This window comes from Emydura macquarii, unplaced genomic scaffold (genome assembly GCF_026122565.2).
Source record: "Emydura macquarii macquarii isolate MOO-44397 ecotype Brisbane River unplaced genomic scaffold, CSIRO-AGI_Emac_v2 contig_374, whole genome shotgun sequence".
Classification (NCBI taxonomy): Eukaryota; Metazoa; Chordata; order Testudines; family Chelidae; genus Emydura; species Emydura macquarii.
The window spans coordinates 11323413-11342372 of NW_027130511.1; the positions used below are offsets into that span (position 1 = coordinate 11323413).

Here is an 18960-nt window from a genome sequence, read left to right on the forward strand (position 1 = left end):
TAGTTGAGCAGATCTAACCCCAATGTTGACAGCACTAGGTCAGTAGAATTCTTCTGTCGACCTAACTCCTGCCTCTTGGGGAAATGGATCACCTACGCCATGGGAGAACCTCTCCTGTCAGCATAGGTAGTGTCTACACTGAAGCACTACAGCGGCCCAGCTGCAGCGGTATAGCTGTAGCATTTCACATGTAGATGAGTCCTAAATGTGTTCTTGCCAGGTCACTAGTAGTGGGGCCTTTGTGCAAGGCCAAATTAAGGCAATCTGGGGCCTCCAGGTACACTTGAGGCCCTTGTGATCCTGCTGCTAAGGCAGGCCTCAGTTACACACGGGTTACATTGCGTCTTTGCCTCTGTGAAAGTTAGAAACAATTTATTTCATAAAAGTTAAGATTGAGCTCATCATGTCACTCCAGAAACTGGGGGCCCAGGCATACAGGGAATGTCTACACTAGAACTGGGAGCATGCCTCCTAGCTTGGGTGGACAGACTTGCACTAGCTCTGCTTGAACTCGAATGCTAAAAATAGCAGTGTGGCTGTTGTGGCACAGGCTACCATCCCAGGGGATTGGGTGGGCTTGTACTTGAGTGGCTAGCCTATGCTGCCTCCTGTGCCACAATGTCCACAATATAATTTTTAGCACACTAGCTTAAACAAAGATAGCATATGTCTGTCTGTCCAGTTGCAGTACTCCCACTATACAAGACATACCCTTAGTGACTGACCTTAATCCAATCCTGCTTTCATGGATGATTGAACTCCAGCTGCTTTCATCATTTGGATCGCTCACCCTATTCATAGAAGGATGGGTTGCAGCCAGTACCACTGTGATTCTCTCATTCTTTAAATACGTAATGTAGTTGTAGCCATGTCGAGCCGAGGACGTTAGAGAATAAAGGTGGGGGAGGTAATATCTTTTATGGGACCAACTTCTGTTGGTGAGAGAGACAAGCTTTTGATTTGAAGAAGCTTCTCTCTCACCAACAGAAGTTGGTTCCATAAAAGATATTACCTCATCAACCGTGTCTTTCTTTAGACAAGAAAAAAAAATTGTTTTTAAATCTAGTACTGAGCAGCTGTATAACACTACATTCAGTTTTGTTTCTAACATTCTGTAACTGAGCTTTTCTTTTCCTATAGGCTATTCAGGAACAAATGAAAATCCATGGACAAGAACCAGTTTCTTTTCAAGATGTCAAGGTTAGCTTTCCTTAAAATATATAGAGTGCTGTGTACACAACTGGAATTTTGATTAAACATATTTGAAATTCTGCTTGCACAGTATTGTAGCCACTGGGTATTCGTGGGGTATTAAATCAACTTTGGCATGCAGCAAGAAAATAAAACTGGTCACTACTGTGACTTTGAAAATTCCCCTTCATTCTAGAAGATACTGTTCTGGAAGCAAAGTTTTTAGTACTCAACTTCTTAGATTTTTTTTCTGATACAAGTACCTAGAGTAAACACACACACATGCACACAAACAGCCCCACCTTTGATTTGAGGAGATGCTTGGCAATCTGTACTCAGTAACTGCAAGTTTATCTTGCTGGCAAAGAAATCAAATAGCTCTACTTTGAGAACTGTCAATAACTAAAAGCATACATCATCTTATTGATGCCATTCTAGCGTAATAGTAGCTAGCACTTCACTATTTAATTTCAGAAGTCTTGAAATAGTGCAGGTGACTCATCTGTAATAAAGAGAATATTCCGTAACATTGAGTGCGGCTTTGCCTGATTTCTTTATGGGGTTTGTTTGTTTTAAAAAGAGGCAAGGCTTCATGCTTTGAGTCCACCATACTTCCTGTCTGGCAGCATAAGACCATTACTAGAGGGGCAGTGTGTGCAGCTGCCAGCTCTGTACTTAAGTTATGAAGCTTTGTTTATGTCTCATAAGTAAATGCTGATGGGAGATAAATGGTTGAAAAACTAGGATTTCAGATGCAATCTTATTTTGGATCAAAGCTTCATGAGTGGGTGGTACTGACTGCCCAAAGGATCATTCTGTATGTGCTATGGATAAATTAATCACTATTCTTTTTATAAATGTGCCTTTTAATTCTATGATTTTCATTTTATAGGATGAAATCTTTGATATGGTGAAGCCTAAGGATCCGTACAGGATCTCCCTTCAAGACTTAATCAACAGTAGCCAAGGAGACACTGTCACTAGCATTCTAATTGACCTGAATGGTTTCTGGACCTATGAGAACAGAGAAGTTCTTGTAGCAAGTGATAATGACAATGCTACTGATATTGATGATACATAAACAGAAATACACTGTACCCATGGAGATGTGCCTAACTGTGCACTAACTCTGAAGCTGAAAGCCTATTCATTATCTAGCTCAGATACTTCCATCTGCCCGCAGCTGAGTGGTATTAAAACTTTGTACAGGGATTGTCAAACTGACAAATGGTGAAGCCAAAATAGCAACAGTGCTATAGCTGTAGAGGCAATAGTGGACTTTAGTGGATTTTAGTAAGCTGAAGAAATTGTTTGGAATCTTTCTTCAGTCACCAGTAGTAAGTAACATTTCTCTTTGAACATTTTGTTTTAGGATGTATATTAAAACCTGCAGAATATTACGGAGGGGCTTTCCAAAAATGCCCACTGTTAGCTTGTCTCTGCTTCTGCTGAAGGCAATAGGAATCTTGGGATTGGTCTAATTGTTCATTGATGTCAACCATGACAGTTTTTAATGTGTCACATGCAGTGTTCACTAGCAACTAGATGTTAAGGAAACACACTTAAGATTTTATGTAGGCAAAGTATACTGTTCCTCTCTCTCCCCCTCTCTGTTCTATTCAACTATAGATGAAGGGTTTTGTATAAACAAATATTTGAATTTTTATTGTAGTGGGAGGGAGGATAAGCAATTAACAGTGAACTGACACAAGCAGAGTTTACCACACTAGCATCGGTGGTAGACACACAAAGTACTGAATGGCATGACTGAACTGTGTCTTGTCGATATGAGAAAGTTGCACTGGTTTAACTTAAATCTGTTTCCAACCCATATAAGTGTATCTACACAGTGTTTTGCAGCAGTTTAAAGAGTGGTCGGTTGTAGCTTAGCTTAAGTCTATTAAGAATTTGTTTAAGCTCAATTAAAATAGGTATTTACAGCAGGTGTGTAATGGTTTAATTAAATTATACCACTAGTCAAACTGGAACAGTTTTTGTATGTAAAACAAGACTTTACTTTCACTCCTCTATATTACCTCTGAAGACTGAGTTGTGTGTACAGAGAAGCTTGCACCAATGTTGTTCTATGTCTATAGCGATAAATCACATTTTGGAAAGAATTAAACTCAAATGACAATCCTGCCCTTGAATTGACAAATATTTATCTCTAAATAGCATTAAGTCTCTCAAGTCAGATGATGACATAACAACTCTACTATCCCAATTACACATAGGTGCAGAGTTCAGCTCAGGATGCATTTTGTGGCTTAGGGGAAGAGAGACATCCTTGAATTTCAATGTCTAAATGGATGCCACCAAGATGACAGACTTAACAGGCATACGTCTTATTTTTTTTTTTTTTATTGAAAGCACTGAGTAATGTAAGCACCCCTGAATCCATGTACACAACTACAAAAGGTCTGGGTCTACACTATGAAAGAAAAACAGAGCCAAGGTACAGTTCAAAATTATATTAAATATAAAATAACCAGTATTATGCATTTACAGCAAACATTAAAGTAACCACTTTCATACAGTTTGCCTAAACTGTAGGAAGGATTAAGTATTAAGGCACCGTGAGTAATACATTTTATACACACAACTTTAACACCATGACAGCGAGCATTCCTTGCTCATTGCAACAAAGTACAACAGACAATAGTGCAGTCGCTGTTGATAAATTTTCAGAAAAAGCTAAACATCCTTCTATCCATTAATAAAGATTTTATTCATAAGTTACTGTAGGCTTCTGCACTGAGCGGATACCAATTTTAGACAACACAGGCTCTAAGTAGTTCATCTATTACCAATGTGCTCTTTGTTTCACCCACAGTTGAGTCAAGCTACCTCTCTTGCAGATGTTCAATGCTGAGTAGTGGCCTTTAAAGAGGACGTTGCTGATTTATGTTCATTAGAAGCTGAAAGAGGCAAAGGGCAGAGCATCAAAGCAAAAAAGGATGGTTGATTAGGATTGCAGCTGAAACACCATAAAGAGACCAGAAAAGATCCATACCTGGCAGAGCGAGAATTCCCTCAGCACAAGTATTCTATAAAGCCACCCTATGTGGCTCTGTAATGGATCCTAAACAAGTCCCAGTGTAGGGAGCACAGTAGGCCTGCTCATTCTTGATAGTGCCACAGCCCAGGAAGATTGTCATAGGTCAGGCAGTCCCCTAGAGTACCCAGCATCAGGGAGCCCTAAAGATGGCAACTTTGCCCCTTGTAGGCTGTTCCACACACAGAATGTCACTAAGATTTCTAATTAGGTGAAATTCCTAACATTTAAGAACTTAAGACAGTAAGGTTTTCATTTGAAATTATTCACATGATGTATATTGATGGAGAAGAAACTATACACCCCTATTGTATTTATCTGCCAACATTCTGCATTGCAAGTGCTTGGGGAATACTCTAGTTACTTCCTCTCTCACCTAGAGCGCTCAGGTATAAATGCCCTGAAATAAACCATTTCTCTTTTGAAAGTTAGGATAGAAAGCGGATTCTTCGCCCTAATCATTATTTGGGCCTGATTTACAATGGTTTACAGGTTTACTTCTGAGCAGAAGCAGTGTATTCCCCTCAGTAAGATCATTTGTTTCCAATACCAAAATGTAGACACTAACATTTTAGCAGAAGGCTTAATTTCATTTAAAATAGATTTTAAAAGAAATTCCAACTGAAAAGCCTTCAAAGTAATTTTGATTAGTTCTTTAGAGATAGATTCTCTTAAAGAAGCAATTTCTAATACTGAAATTTACCAAAATTTGTAATTTATTTTAAAATACTTCAGGGGAGAAAAGAGCTGCAAAGGTGAACTCCTCCCCTGCAACCAAATGCAATATATTTGCGTGATATACACAAATATTCCATTCAGGTAAAATGGGGTATCTACAGCATCATTTAAATGCTCTAGAGCAGGCCAAACAGTCAAATAGCACACTTTTAGCTATAGATAGGTACCCTACACAGAATATCTTTGAAATAATGTTAACAATTGGAGTGTATAATTCAAGCCCAGGCATCCAGTTTCAATGTACTTCCCATGACCTTTTTTATGAAATTATCTATTTAAGTGGCTAGAAGAAATCTTATAAATGGAGCAAGAATGTGCTTCACACAGCTGATGCTCGTACTGTTCTTTGCTAGGCAACAGAATTCATAGTCTGAGCACTGCTCACCTCCACAATTGATGTAGCTTTAGCTGAGCAAGTTCTAAATAGAGCTTACAACCTCCTTTTAAAAAAGGAAATTGTTTCAACAGGCACTCAGACACCTTTAGGTTACACTAAACTAAAACTAAACTAAAAATAAATACATAAAATGGTGACAATAAATAAGGACATTGTGAATTTGGAAGTCATTAAGGTGCCTTGTGAAGCTACTATGGGAAATCAGTTCTAATTAGTCAGACAATCTATTCTTAAAGAGCTAATTTTCAATAAGGATTTTATAAATACAAAATAGGCTTTTAAAAGTAGAAAATAGCACTATCTCCAATCCACAAGTATCAGACAGGCATCAGATGTTTAGATAAAAAGGTCTCTAGTCTTTTCCCTGCTTTGTGCAGAAAAAGATGAGGGATCTAGCATATTTAATTTAGACCCAACTGATGATTTGTTGTCCAAAAATTTTATTTCAACAGAAATCTCAGTTTTGCAGAGTCTTAGCCTTTATTCGATAGCTGTGGGCTGAATAGACATTACCTAGCTCTCTCCTGGCCAACAGAGTTTTAAATGAGTTACATTCTACTGAAAGTATAGCAAAACTTTTCCCACACCTTTGCTGCCAAATTTAAAATATCTGGCATTATGCAGAGCTTTATATTTTAAGTAGGGACAGTAGTTAAATCTTGTTTACTTTCCACAGCAGATTGGCAGTCTCCCTCAATTTCAAAGTTGAGATTCACAAATGCACTACATGCTGTTGTTGCCTCAGGTTGGTCTGTCTGGACAGTAGTCTCATCTTGTGGCTTGCTCTGCTGCTCTTGATATCGTCTCTCTGCCTCTTCTGACATTTTGTTTTCTTCCTCCTCCTCCTCTTCCTAAGAAAAAATTTCCATAAGATACAGTACTTTCTGCAACCTATATGCCTCCCAACTCCTTCTGCAAGAACACGTCAGTTTCAAATCACAGGCACCCAAGCACATCTTTGGACTCACAGAAAAAGTTTGCTTTCATTTGATAATTCAGGCATAACCAAAGCAAACAGTTACAAGTCACAGGTCCATTCCAGTAATCAGCCAGACATACTTTTTCTAGAATCACCTCTCACACTCATCTGAAAAATCAAGTTGAAGAGTTGAACTTTACATGTGCAAACAAGATACACAGATACATTTTGACTTAATAAACCAATTACTTGTCAACAGCAATAATGTGTAATATTTCTGGCTATTACCTTTCAAATAAGGTTTTCATTTTCCACATTTTACAAAGCTATGCAAACAGAAGTCATTACTTATAAAATATCTTCCTCCAGTATGTGCTAACTGTGGCATGTCAGCCCTCAGAATTTCAAGAATTTGCCATTTTAAAATGAAAGATTTTACTATTTTAAAATACTAGAAATATTCTAAGAGGAGCCAATTCAAAGATATAGGAGGTATATGCAAGCCATTAATTTCGTAATATATCACAGCAAAGGAGAAACAAGGGGGACACAAGCAAGGAAGCTCAGACAAGTTAAGTAGCTCATTAAAAGCTAAGTTACTTAGTATTTCTGTAATTGTGAGTGAAAGACTTCAGCATAAAGTGTGTTTCACTGTTAGGCTGTTCTTTCAGTAGCAACAATACTTTAACAGGACAAATCTCACAATTTAAAAAAGCACATCAAAAACAGCCTCCACCACTCCCCTTTAAAGAATTCAGTCAATGTCTAATAGCTGCTACATTCATATCTCCCGCAATCTGCAAATTGTCCTTAAATGCACTGTGCAAAAGACTAGAATGCAGCAGTGACCAGGACCCAATTAGGAGGTTCTGGAAATTGCTAATCCAGTGGTAGAATTCCAACGGTGAAGAAGCATTAGAGCTGCTTTTGAAAAAAAAGAAAAAAGATTCAAAGAAAAGACTGAGATTTAGGCTACATGGATTCAGCTATCTTTAGTAAAATACTGCGGACAATGCAATTTTTACTTTATCAAAAATAAAGAAAAAGGCACACCTCCTTCTTCATCCTGTAATACTCATCAATGGCATACTGGTATTTTGGCGTACTTATGCCCAAAACAGATGCAATCTTTTCCCCAAGGAAGTCACACACTAAAAATAAAACAGAGAGGCCTTTACATGAATTTCTTAGATTTAATTTTCTAAGTTTTAAGTACAGTTCCACTTTAAAAGATAGCATCTTCTTACTCAAAAAGGTCTCATGTAGTCAATCATAAGTGGTCATTTTAGTGACAAATATTTACTGTTTACTGCTGTTCACACTGGGAGGGCCAACCTAGTGAGGTGAAGAGATGGATTCTGTTCCTTATGCATATTGTTAGTAAGGTCAAGTCAGTTCCACTTTCATGTGTGCAATCCCACTGAAAACAACGTGGTTGCATAATGTCACAGAGGGCAGAGTTTGGTCAGCAGAATCTTTATAACCTGCAGCAATGTGCAAGGAAAGAAAGAATCCAGCTCAATTTCCAGGGCCCACCGTAAAAGTATATTCTCTTCAAATACGCACATGTAATATGGAAAACAGAAACAAAACCCCATTAATGCTATTCATTTTCAAGCAGAACTGCAGTTTAATGCACAAGTTGATAATTCAGTGTTTAAAATACAGTACCTTTACATATTTTAATTCATTAGCACATTTAATGTTACCAATAACTGTGAGTAACTAGTCAAAAATGCAGAAATGAATGACAAAACTAGAGGCAACACAGGAAATAAAAGGAACCAAATAGTGTGAAATTTGACTGCAAAGGAAGTACTTTTAATTTTGTAATTCAGTACTTTTGCTTTAACAGATCCCAAAATACTGTGAATATAGATGTTTAACACAATATTCAGAATTCCAAGACGACAAGAGCTAAAACCTTATGCATACTGACTCTTTTCCTACAAAGTTCTTTTTAGGCAAAGTCACAACTGTTTTATAGATATTACTGATGTAGACAAGAAGTTCTACAGAAAAATGACTTACTTGCTTACAGCCCTAATAGTCTTTGGTTGCACAACACTTTATTTTACACATCTTCTGCTACAGTTCTTACCTGTCTAGTGGCACACCAAAATATTTTCCTATTGATCCAATCAAGACGTGTTACACCAAATAAACACTAATGATCTGAAAGTATCTAAAGCAGTTTTGATTCTAGCTTGATTTTGTAAGTCAGTCAGCTGGTGACCCAGCGCCATTCACAATTGACAGATCACACACATTTCTTCCTGGGAAGACAAGTTGATAACTTCTCACAACTTGCCAGAACAAGTGTTTTCTTAGCAAGCCACAGATGAGGAAATTAGAATTTGAGAGGGAGATTTCAGTTCATTCTTTAATTACATTTTCTTCTGTCAACAAAAGATGGAATTTGATTTCTTACAGTTGTAAAATGAAATAACTTGGCTCTGAAGAGATTGAAAGTAAAACCACCACCAAAATGCCCAAATATAGATGTGACACAGACTTGAGGAATGTTCCAAATGGCCAATAAATCACATACCACTTGTTACATCTCATCACGTGACAAGCTTTCAAAAAGCTAGTTAATATTCTTTGGAGTAGTTTACCTTAAAAAGTAAATAAACCAATACCTGATAAGGTTGACGTGGCAACTCTCAGCATGTGAAACCACAAGTAGGGTCCCCAGGTAAGCTTTGTCTGTAATGATAACAAAATTAATAAGAGTAGCATCGTGACCATAAAATTATTGCACATAATACATGAAGTGTAGTATCTTACAAAAATCATGGATCCACAAGAGAAAGCTGCCACTTTGCCTATCTGCCATCAGTTTGTCAATGCTCAGCTCAGTGCTTTGGGTTTATGAATGTGGGTTTTAGATGTTTAAAGCCTGATGTCACTGAACAGGCTATCAAGTTAGCCATTGCTAGGTGTCCATGCACATGTATGTCTTATTACTTAGGAGTACTCCCCCCCCCCCCCCCCCGCAAAAAGAAACTCCACCCCCACTCCATCTCCGAAGATGTGAATAGATGGGCTTGACACACCGTCCTGAGTTCTGTCAGACCAACCAGGAAAACAGATTTCCAGTGTCCTCTCCACCAGTATTCCCTGCTTCTATTTCCCTTTCATTCGTATTGGACATTAACTTAACAAATGCCAATGAAAATGAAGTAAGATTAGAGGCTAAAATAGCAAAGAGCAAATTAAAAATTAGATAAGTTAGATGTCCAAGTCACCAAGGCCTGATGAAATACATCCTAAAATTGTCAAGGAGCTGACTGAGGAGATATCTGTGCCATTAGTGATTATCTTTGAAAAGTCATGGAAGACAGGATAAATTACAGAGGACTGAATAAGGGCAAATATTGTGCCAATTTATAAAAAGGGGAATAAGGACAGCCTGGGGAATTACAGACCAGTCAGCTTAATTTCGATACCCAGAAAGATAATGGAGCAAATAATTAAGCAATTTGCAAACATCTAGACGATAATAAGGTGATAAGTAACAGTCACATGGATTTGTCAAGAACAAATCATGTCAAACTAACCTACTACAACCTAATAGTTTTCTTTGACAGCGTAACAAGTCTGGGGGATTCAGGGGGAGGAAGGGGAGGAGTAGATGTGGTACACCTTGACTTTAGTAAGGCTTTTGATACTGTCTCACATGACCTATTCAGACAAACTAAGGGAAATACAACCTACATGGAACTAATATAAGGTGGGTGCATAAAAGTGTCTGTTTGAGTCAGTGTGAAGCGATAGAAATAGCCTCAAGAATGGCTGAGAGCTCTTTGTGTTCACAACTACACTAGGCTCAATCACAACTGGATTTGTAGTCTACCACCATCCAATTTAAATTCTCAGCCATTTTGACTTAGAATTATACCCATGCAACAGCACAGGTTTTCAACTACAGTAAGGCCTTTATCTCTTCCATGCCAAGAGTCTTTGACCATTGTGATAGAGGTAACTCAACCAATCACCACAATTACTCTACAGCGAGTGTGCATGCAACAATCTCACTGATCACACGAAGGAGACTACATAGATGGTGGATTACTTAGTCCAACTGTCACACCCATGTGACAGCAAGGGCTTTCAGCTACTTTCCACAATTAGAGTTGTTTTAAGAAATACTTGTCACTGTTTTAAATAAATGTGAAAATTCCATTTATCTATGCAGTTCTTATTTAATATGTATTTAACTACCAAAGGTATTAGAACTAATCTCTATGGTTTTAAGACAATGTCACAGTTACATTTTGTGTGTGTGTGTGTATGTATTCAGATTACCACATTTCTGTGCTTATCTGATAGAACATTGCTCTGGCTTACACAAGACCAGCTTTCACACTGCCTGCATCATTCTGTTGACTGCCAACTGAGAATCCAGACACTATGTATTTTTAGCAGGGGTTATAGGAAGTGTCCTGCTATGGTGACAAGCATAAGCAAAAAAGCTGCTCTCCTAGCTGCACAAAAGCACCCCAGGCTTGTTAATTAAGTACTCAGTTGGCAGCCATTCTAATGGCAGTCACTTTTGTGCTTGATTAGTCAGAGAAGAGTGATGGAAAGGATGTTGCTATAGGTGGGAGTAATGGCTGGCACAAGCACAACTCTATAGATAAACAATGTGATAAGGTTAAAAGGCATTCACACAGTGCACAGGACAAACCATTTTAGAATGCTGCTAGTTAGCAGTGAGCAAGCAGTTACAAGTATTATTTTAACATTTAAAAACACCAAGAGGAACTGAGCTGCTCAAAGGAACAGGAATGTAATAAGCTAAATACAAAATGATTTTAACATACTATTGAAGTAAAGCAAATTCAGATACAATTTAATAGCACTTTGAATTCAATGACATGTACATAACCTTCTAGTTTCCAGTATGTTGCCACAATGAAAAATTAAATTTAGTAAGTCCGGACCCCCTCTACGAAAACTTTTACTAAGATTCTAGGAAAAAACAGTTATTCATCACAGAGTCCCTGCTTTGATTACAAACTGCCCTCAATACAACCAGCCATTGCATCCGCAAGGTCAAGGAAAATGTAACTAGCCAATATGAAACATTGTATCCTATAATGCAAAAGATAAATTATGCCTTCAACTGTCTCAAAGGGGGAAGAGAGAGAGACAAAAGAGAAGCTATTTCATGCTAATTCAACAGAAAAATAATGAATGTGTTTGAGTGTGAAACACCAAGAAAAAGGAAACTCATACCCAGGGAGTAATCCTGCTTTCCTTTCTTCTTACTTGCTCCCTCACTTTAAATGGATAGGATTTTCCAAAGGTGCCTAACGTTGCTTTTAGGAAACAGCTAGTTAGCCACTGGCAAAGAGAGGCCTTTCAGAGTTAGATTAATAGGATTACCACAAAATAGCTCAATATATATGTGTCTTTCTCTGACTGTGAAGTAGCTTTAATCTATTGAGTAACATTGGGAAAATGGCACTTAAGGTAAACCTTATTCATGTCTAACACAAAATATGCATCCAGACAGTGCATTTCAATCCCCTATGCTCAAAGAAACCTCGCTGCTTTGATTGGGAGGATGGGGGTGGAAAACTACTTTGATCTTCTAATGGAATTTAGAAAATTTGCATTAGAAGATGGAATTAGTCCTTAACAGAAAGAAATGAAACAAGAGTTGCAACATTAAATACACACACACGCGCACACACCCTCTAACTACATTCAGACAGAGAAGAAAGGTGCAATTAAAATTAAAATTAAAAAGTTTACACACAGCAGTATTCAACTATAGTAGTACACAGCTCTATCCCTTAAGAAGTGGAATTGTGATAAGAAAGCTCACTCGAAGAAATATTAGCCCTGCTATCTAAAAGACACAAAAGGACATTTAATAAGAGCTCTACACAATATGGACCCACCTATTCTTTAGAAAAAAAAAAGAAAACCCCCACACATTTTGGAGAAACAGAATGGCAGCAATCTATCTATCATGACAATAGGACCAGTAAATCCAGAGTAACTACAGACAGTAATGGACTAACCAACTTAACTTTGAACTATCAAAAAGCAGACTAAAATCATTTAGCCAAAGTAAAACTAAGAAAGACTCAACATATAGTGGGAATTAGTTGTTGTTGAGGATGGGGAGCCCTAATGATGGATGACATTCCACCCAATTGTATTTTAGTTGATGGACCAGCACCCCACTGTGCTAGGTGCTGTACAAACACAGAACAAAAAGAAAGTCTCTGCTCTAAACAGCTTGTAATCAAGATACAAACAAAAGACACACAGGCAGACAAATGAGGGAGTACAAGGAAACAATGAGACAATATTAGTCAGTATGATAGGCAGTGGTCTGAGCACAATCAGCAGCCTAACCACTTAAGTCTTTTGTATGAAACAAAATAGTGAAAAAAATTTAAGGACATTTTTGGAGGAAGATAATGAGGTAGTTTTGCAGATGTTTATGAGGAGCTCCTCCCAAGCACAAACAGCAGCATGAGAGAACGTACAAAGGTGCTTTTTTGAAAATTTAACAAGTGGGTGATGGGCCGATCAGAAGTGAGAGTTGACATTCGATAGTGAATGAGAAAACAGGTAAAATGTGTATAGGTCGCAAAGGGCCCTGAAAGTGAAAACAAACTAGCTTATGTTTGATGCACAGAGAAGGAAAAGCCAGTGGAGGGATGCAAAACAGGGGCATCATGGTCAAAGCAGTGGGTTAGGAAAATGATCTTTGCAGCTGCATTCTGAATAGGTAGGGCAAGATTGCATTTGTCAAGGCCAGAAAAAAGAATTACATGGTAAATCAAGACGTGAGATGAGGAGAGCCTGGATGAGAGTTTTAACAGTGTGGATGGATAGAAAATGCCGTATCTTAGAGATGAATCATTAAAGAATCAGCAAGACTTAGACATAGACCTCTTTAGGTCCCCGTGTCAAAGTTAAGTCCACTGGATGCTCAGGTTACAAGCCAGAGCAACTGGCAGGATGGTGGTGTTGTCTACAGTGATCAAAAAAGATAGTAGCAAGGAGAGCTTGGGGGAAGACTAAGAGCTCTGATTTAGCCATGTCGAGCGTGACTGTATGGTTTAGGCATCATTGAAGAGATGCCAGAGACAGGTAGAGATTTTAGTTTGGACAGAAGGAGGCAGGTCTGGAGTAAAGCGGCAGATCTGAGAGTCATCAGCACACAGATGGTAGTTGAATTTACTCATGAGATTACCTAGAGATAAGGTGTAGAGAGAGAAGAGAAGAGAACCAAGGGCAGAGCCCTATGGAACCCACACAAAGTTGGAGAGGTGAAATGAGGAGAATCCTAAGAGAACGACAAGCTGAAGAAGTGATTAGAGAGATAGAAGAACCAGGAGAAAACCATCAGAGAAGCCAAGGGAGGGCCATATTTCAAGGAGAAAAGCATGGTAAATAGTGCCAAAGGTGACTGATAAATCAAGGAGGATGAGGATGGAGTACTGGTTCTGGGCTTTGGCTAGGAAGAGGTCATTAGAGAGACTGGACTGATATAGTCTCATCTTCAGACTTGGACATTTTTTCAGATAATCCTTGAAAATCTAAGATTAAAGCTTGTCAGCTAAGGGAACAGTCATTTTTAGTTTAGTTCTAAAACATTCAGTAAGTGTTTCGGCTTAATTATAATTTCTCCACAACATAAAGAAGTGTTTCCCTCAACTCAGTAGAGGAGCTGTAAGGATGCCAACATCAGCAGGGCTTCAAAATTTTACGATATAGAATTTCCATTCAAATGTACTAAAGGTACTGTAGGTAAATTGGACCAGAAGCTGCTATTATTTGCTACATAGTTTTTTGTATCCCAACTGGGATAATGAGTTATAGACATGCTGGTCCCAGCAAACTGACTATTCATTTGTGTGTATAGAAATCCTACAATACAAAACATTTTTAAAGCAGCTGTTTGCCAAAACATCACAGCGCAGCTTGGGCTGGTATGTCTTCAACTCATTTACTCAGTTGGGATACATAAAATATACTGCAGATAATAGCAGCCCGTCGTCTAGTTTACCTTAATTGAAGTCGTTATAACGAAGCTTCTTCTATAAAAGAAAGAGTGAACAATAAAGCATATTGTGTTCCACAAGTCACAGATTTTTTTTTTTTTAATTTAAAAAGTTAATAAAAATCTAGGAACTACATAGTAACTTGGGGGGTGGAAAGAGAACCAACCTCAACTTGGACACACTTCATGTTTCTTAGTATACATAAAATCTGTAACCAGGAAAATAAACAGCATTTACTATTTCCATTTATCACGTGTGTTTGAATGTACTTTGAAAATGTGTCCATTTGGAGAGTGGTTGTCTCTGTCCTCACTACAGCACAAACTGACACTCCAATGCCTTCCCGCAGCACAGCATAAAGAGGAGAGTACTATTCAGAGGGATACAAAGTAGTGGCCACTGCACTTTCCTTAATGGCCTGATCCAAAGCCCATTACATTCAGTGGGACTCTTTCCACTGACTTCAATGGTCTTCGGATCAGGCACTAAGTGGCTTTCTGGAGTGCACTGAAAAGAGAACAATCTTTTTGTACTTTATGTAAGGAAAGGCAGTGCGCACCTGCATTCCTAATCTTGCATACAATGCACTCTACCCTTGTAACTCCCATCACTCATCGTGGCTTGACCTCCTGCTGATTGCAAATAGTTGGGATCATTTAAATGAGAGAGTGCATGCTTTACATGTTTTTGTTGCTTATCCCATCCTATGTTCACTCCAGCCAGTATCCATTTTCCTCCTTCCCAAATGAACACAAGCTTCAGCCCAATAATAGAGAGCTCAAAGCTACTAATCCACTATGGAGTAACACCAGTTTCCCTTATAATTTGTGTTTGTCCCAATTTCTGCTCCCCCGCCCCACATACCCTCTCCCTTTTGCTGAAGTCCCAGATCTTCAATCTCTCATTGCAGTGCCTTCCTAATACCCACAATTTCTGTCCTTCCCATCTAGTTTAACTCAAAGTCCTTTGAAAGGAGAAAGGTGATCTATAGCCCTTTCCCGCCGCTACCCTCTAATTCAGTGGTTCTCAACCTTTCCAGACTACTGTACCCCTTTCAGGAGTCTGATTTGTCTTGCATATCCCAAGTTTCACCTCACTTAAAAACTACTTGCTTATAAAATCAGGCATAAAAAATACAAAAAAGTGTCACAGTACACTGTTGCTGAAAAATGGCTTACTGTCTCATTTTTGCCATACAACTATAAAATAAATCTACAGGAATATAAATATTGTACTTACATTTCAGAGTGATACCTAAGCTTGTTTCCCCACTTGTAAAGCCAAAGTCCAAGCCCCACTGCCTGCAGCTGAAGCCCGAGCCCCACCTTCCATAATGTAGCGTCACGGGGCTCCCTGTGGCATGGGGCCCCGGGCAATTGCCCTGCTTGCTACCCCCCAACACCAACCCTCTGTAAGTTTCCATGATTTTATTGCCCACATCCTGTCTGTGACTTAATAAAAATACCCAAGCCAAAACCATAGCCTTATATATAGAGCAGTATAAATAAGTCTGTATGAAATGTGTTTGTACTGATTTCACTAGTGCTTTTTATGTAGCCTGTTGTAAAACCAGGCAAAACATCTAGGTGAATTGTTGCACCCTCAGGAAGACCTCTGCGTACCAGGGATATGTATACCCCTGGTTTTGAACCATTGATACAATTAATCCAACCCCATGGCAACCACACTTCTTCAGGAAGAAACAAGCAGAAAACCCATACCAAAGCTACGATCCTCCTTCCTGCAGCCTCACCAGTGAAACTCTCTGTTGGAATCACAGTTCTTTAGGAAGTGATGGGTGTACTGACATAATGGTATGGTTGTGTGATTAGTTCCTCCAATGTGGCATCACTTAGTAGCTACAGCATGTTATCAGCAGACACTCCAATGGAATGAGACAACCTCCTACAGTTCCTGGGTTACACATGCTACAGTGAATTTTTTCAAAATGAATTATTACAGCCAGTGTTCTACTCTTCCAACCCAACATAAATCAGTGGGGATCTGGAAAATATGGATGGTTTAAATAAGATATAGATGTTGAACTTGATGTAGTCTAACATACTTTAAAATATATTTTTGATATTTTGTAAAACATCTCAATTTTCTTTTACTTTTGCAAGTTCTTTACTTCTCTCTTTTCTGTGTATCTTTATAGTTGCTCACTGTGTAACTACTAAAATTACCAGTGGAAGTCCTCACAGTTCCAAATCCCAGAGTACATGAATGCTTTTCTTACATTTTCTGTAATGGTGTAAAACCCAGGAAATGTCAAGCAAAGAATTCTTTGGCAGGCAAGCAAGGTAGAGAACAGTCTAAGAATGCAAAGATTTTAGGACCCATTTCCACAACTCTTGGATGAGTAAACCCATCAAGTTTAATGGGACTACTCATGTGAATAAGGGTTGCAGGACTGAACACTTCAGTGATATTTTTCACATGTTCTTAATGAGCCATAAGATGTTTTATAATATTCAAAAATGGTTTCCTGAAAGAAGGAAGATTACAGATATCTCTGGTTAAACATAATTGTTTCAGTTCCTATGGCCAGTTACTGTAACTGGCTAAGATAAAATAGAAGTCAGATTTGAATTCAATTATTCAATGGAGTGCAAAAAAGTGGTTGTCACTTGTCCAATAAATGGCAAATGAAATAAAGAATTATCAGTAACAAACTTACAGGATCAATAGAAGGCAAGAGGTCTTTTTTTTCTTGCTCAAGATCTTCCTCTTCATCTGTGCTATATTCTTCCATAGTTTCTCCACTGGCAAAGTGAATGATCCTTCTTGGAATTTTCTTTTTTCCTATGATCCCCAGTTCCACATTCTCAAAACCTCTAGCTCCATTTGAGTGCAGCTGTAACAGAGAAAACAATGGTCTCACAAACACAAGCTTCCACAGGATAATCAGTGAAACTGGCTGTTGGTTCTCCAGATATCACAAAATATCTAAACTAAAGTACTTCTAAAGCACCTTACTACAAGTAACAGATACCACTGAGAGCTTTTCTAAATATTGAGGTGGGGGAGTTCTTTGTTTTTAAGTGATGCAGCTGTAGGGTAGTATTTCCCAAACTTTTTAAAGCTGAGCTTGCTCCTCACTTCAAGAAAATAAAACTAACCACATACACTTAATCCCTGCCATCTGTTATTAGAGGCCTACACAAAATGAGCCAGTCACGCCAGTTAAATTGTGTAGATCTTCACAACATGGCACATTCTCTCCTTTTACATGCTCTGGTGAGCAGTGAAATAGTTAATGTTGACGTTTAAAATATCATCATCGGCATCTGAGTACTGAAATGAACGGAGTTCAGATTTCATAACTGTTTCAGGCTCTTTGCAAATTCAGGCAGACACCTCTTATGTTACCTTGAAAACATGAATTGAGTGTATCCTTCACAACCATAAGAGACTAACTTTTAAAAAAAATTAAAGTTGAGAGTCTGGAGAACAACTGAAAGGTCTGTCCATGCTCTCGTCCCCTCCTCTAATACACACATACCCAGCTTAGTCCTTCAGCCCCACTCCTATAAAGGAGCACAACCTACAGCTTGAAAAATGCTCCTGTAAGGAATGAAATCAGGATAGACTGATTTAAATCAAAGTGATTTAAATATCAAAGTGATTTAAATAACCGATTTTCATCATGACCTAAATCAGCAAGCATACAACCTTGATTTTAATAATATTTTGCATTTGTACTTTTTAGTTCTTTTCCTAAAGAAAAATTGATTCTCATTGGTTGGTAACCATTAAAACATGTTGATTTGCAACTAGATTTCACCCTAAATCTGATGCTTAGTTTTTTCTAACCAGGAAGATAGTGTGTCTATACAAAATTTAAATTATACAGCTCAATTTCAATGCTTAATTTTTACATTTTTATTATGTTAGAAAATGATGAATGATACACTTATTTACTAGATTAATTTTTTGCTTGCAATATGTGTCAAGCTCTATTTGGATAGAAATTAAAATACTTTAAAATGTGCAAAAACAGCATTTTATTATTAAATAAAACTGCCTTAAATATGCTGCATACAGAAGAAAAAAGTTTATCAAAACATGTTTTGCATTTAAACTAACTGATTTATTAAACAAGAAAGATTATCTGTAGCTAGTGAATGGAACTGACTGTTTCTGGTCTCACCATGTCCTTCCAGACTTTAGAATCAGTAGATCTCATCCTCTCATACCTAGTGTTCTTTCATAGATTGGAAGACGAAAACAAGCTCTTCCACTTTTTCAAACTCCCAATTGGTATGTTAGGGCTGGTCTATACTTGAAATGATGCCGCAGCAGCGCTGCTGTAGTGCTTCAGTGTAGACACTTCCTATGCCGACATGAAGGGTTCTCCCATCGACGTAGGCAATCCAACCCGAGGTGTGATAGCTAGGTCAACAGAAGAATTCTTCCATCAATCTAGCGCTGTCTACACTGGGGGTTAGGTCGGCTTAACTACACTGCTGAGAAGTGTGGATTTTTCACACCCCTGAGCAACATAATTAAGCTAACTTCATTTTCTAGTGCAGACCAGGCTTTAAGTATGAATGAACTAATCATTGAACTGAATTAGTTGAATAAACTAAAATGAAGATAACATTCTCTCTGCACTTACAGA

The 18960-nt window shown here is 38.1% G+C and overlaps 2 protein-coding genes across 4 annotated transcripts in view; one reads left to right on the forward strand and one right to left on the reverse strand.

The window, feature by feature from the left end:
• Positions 1-3333, forward strand: part of PPP2R3C (protein phosphatase 2 regulatory subunit B''gamma) — a 28085-nt gene extending 24752 nt beyond the window's left edge. For both annotated transcript variants that reach the window (XM_067534086.1, XM_067534095.1), the window contains exons 12-13: positions 1141-1200; positions 2084-3333. In XM_067534086.1, the coding sequence (XP_067390187.1) occupies positions 1141-1200; positions 2084-2272 (249 nt within the window). In that variant the 3' untranslated portion in view covers positions 2273-3333. The remainder of the gene's footprint in view (positions 1-1140; positions 1201-2083) is intronic.
• A 272-nt stretch (positions 3334-3605) lies between these two features.
• The window catches only part of LOC137143977 (signal recognition particle subunit SRP54), a 78343-nt gene continuing 62988 nt past the window's right edge, over positions 3606-18960 (reverse strand). Inside the window, exons 2-5 of one of the 2 annotated variants that reach the window (XM_067534071.1) lie at positions 17017-17193; positions 8943-9009; positions 7354-7451; positions 3606-6232 (exon numbers count right to left, since the gene is read on the reverse strand). In XM_067534071.1, the coding sequence (XP_067390172.1) occupies positions 6017-6232; positions 7354-7451; positions 8943-9009; positions 17017-17193 (558 nt within the window). In that variant the 3' untranslated portion in view covers positions 3606-6016. The remainder of the gene's footprint in view (positions 6233-7353; positions 7452-8942; positions 9010-17016; positions 17194-18960) is intronic. The other variant, XM_067534077.1, reaches the window with a different exon arrangement.